The sequence below is a fragment of the Solanum pennellii genome, chromosome 7, assembly GCF_001406875.1.
Source record: "Solanum pennellii chromosome 7, SPENNV200".
NCBI lineage: Eukaryota > Viridiplantae > Streptophyta > Magnoliopsida > Solanales > Solanaceae > Solanum > Solanum pennellii.
The window spans coordinates 20,156,370-20,156,663 of record NC_028643.1 but is presented as its reverse complement, the minus strand read 5'-3'; the positions used below and the strand labels follow the sequence as shown (position 1 = coordinate 20,156,663).

At 50.3% G+C, this 294-nt stretch overlaps 1 protein-coding gene across 1 annotated transcript in view; it reads right to left on the bottom strand.

Annotated features, from left to right (window-relative positions):
* Nucleotides 1-191, bottom strand: part of LOC107024901 (zinc finger BED domain-containing protein RICESLEEPER 2-like) — a 9,970-nt gene extending 9,779 nt beyond the window's left edge. Inside the window, exon 1 of the mRNA XM_015225828.1 lies at nt 153-191. Coding sequence (XP_015081314.1) covers nt 153-191 — 39 coding nt within the window. The remainder of the gene's footprint in view (nt 1-152) is intronic.
* Between the last annotated feature and the right edge of the window lie 103 nt (nt 192-294).

The window sequence follows — 294 nt, the reverse complement described above, 5'->3', positions numbered from 1 at the left end:
TGTGATAACAGCATCAGATGTCTCTGCTTCAGACCTCCCGGGGAAAGCATAACAATGGGCCCTATCACCTGTCTGTCCATTGCCCCTACCAAGCTGTGCTGCAGTAGTTCCAACTTGCCCGCCACCCCGACTGAACTGGTGACCACCATTACCTTGTCCACCACGTCTTCCAGAATGGCGGCCTCTACCATGACCACCTCTACCTCTAACTACTGGGGGTTTGTAACTCTGTTTTGGACAATATTTCCTAATATGTCCAGCCTCTCCACATCCATAACAATTTCTGGAGTCAAG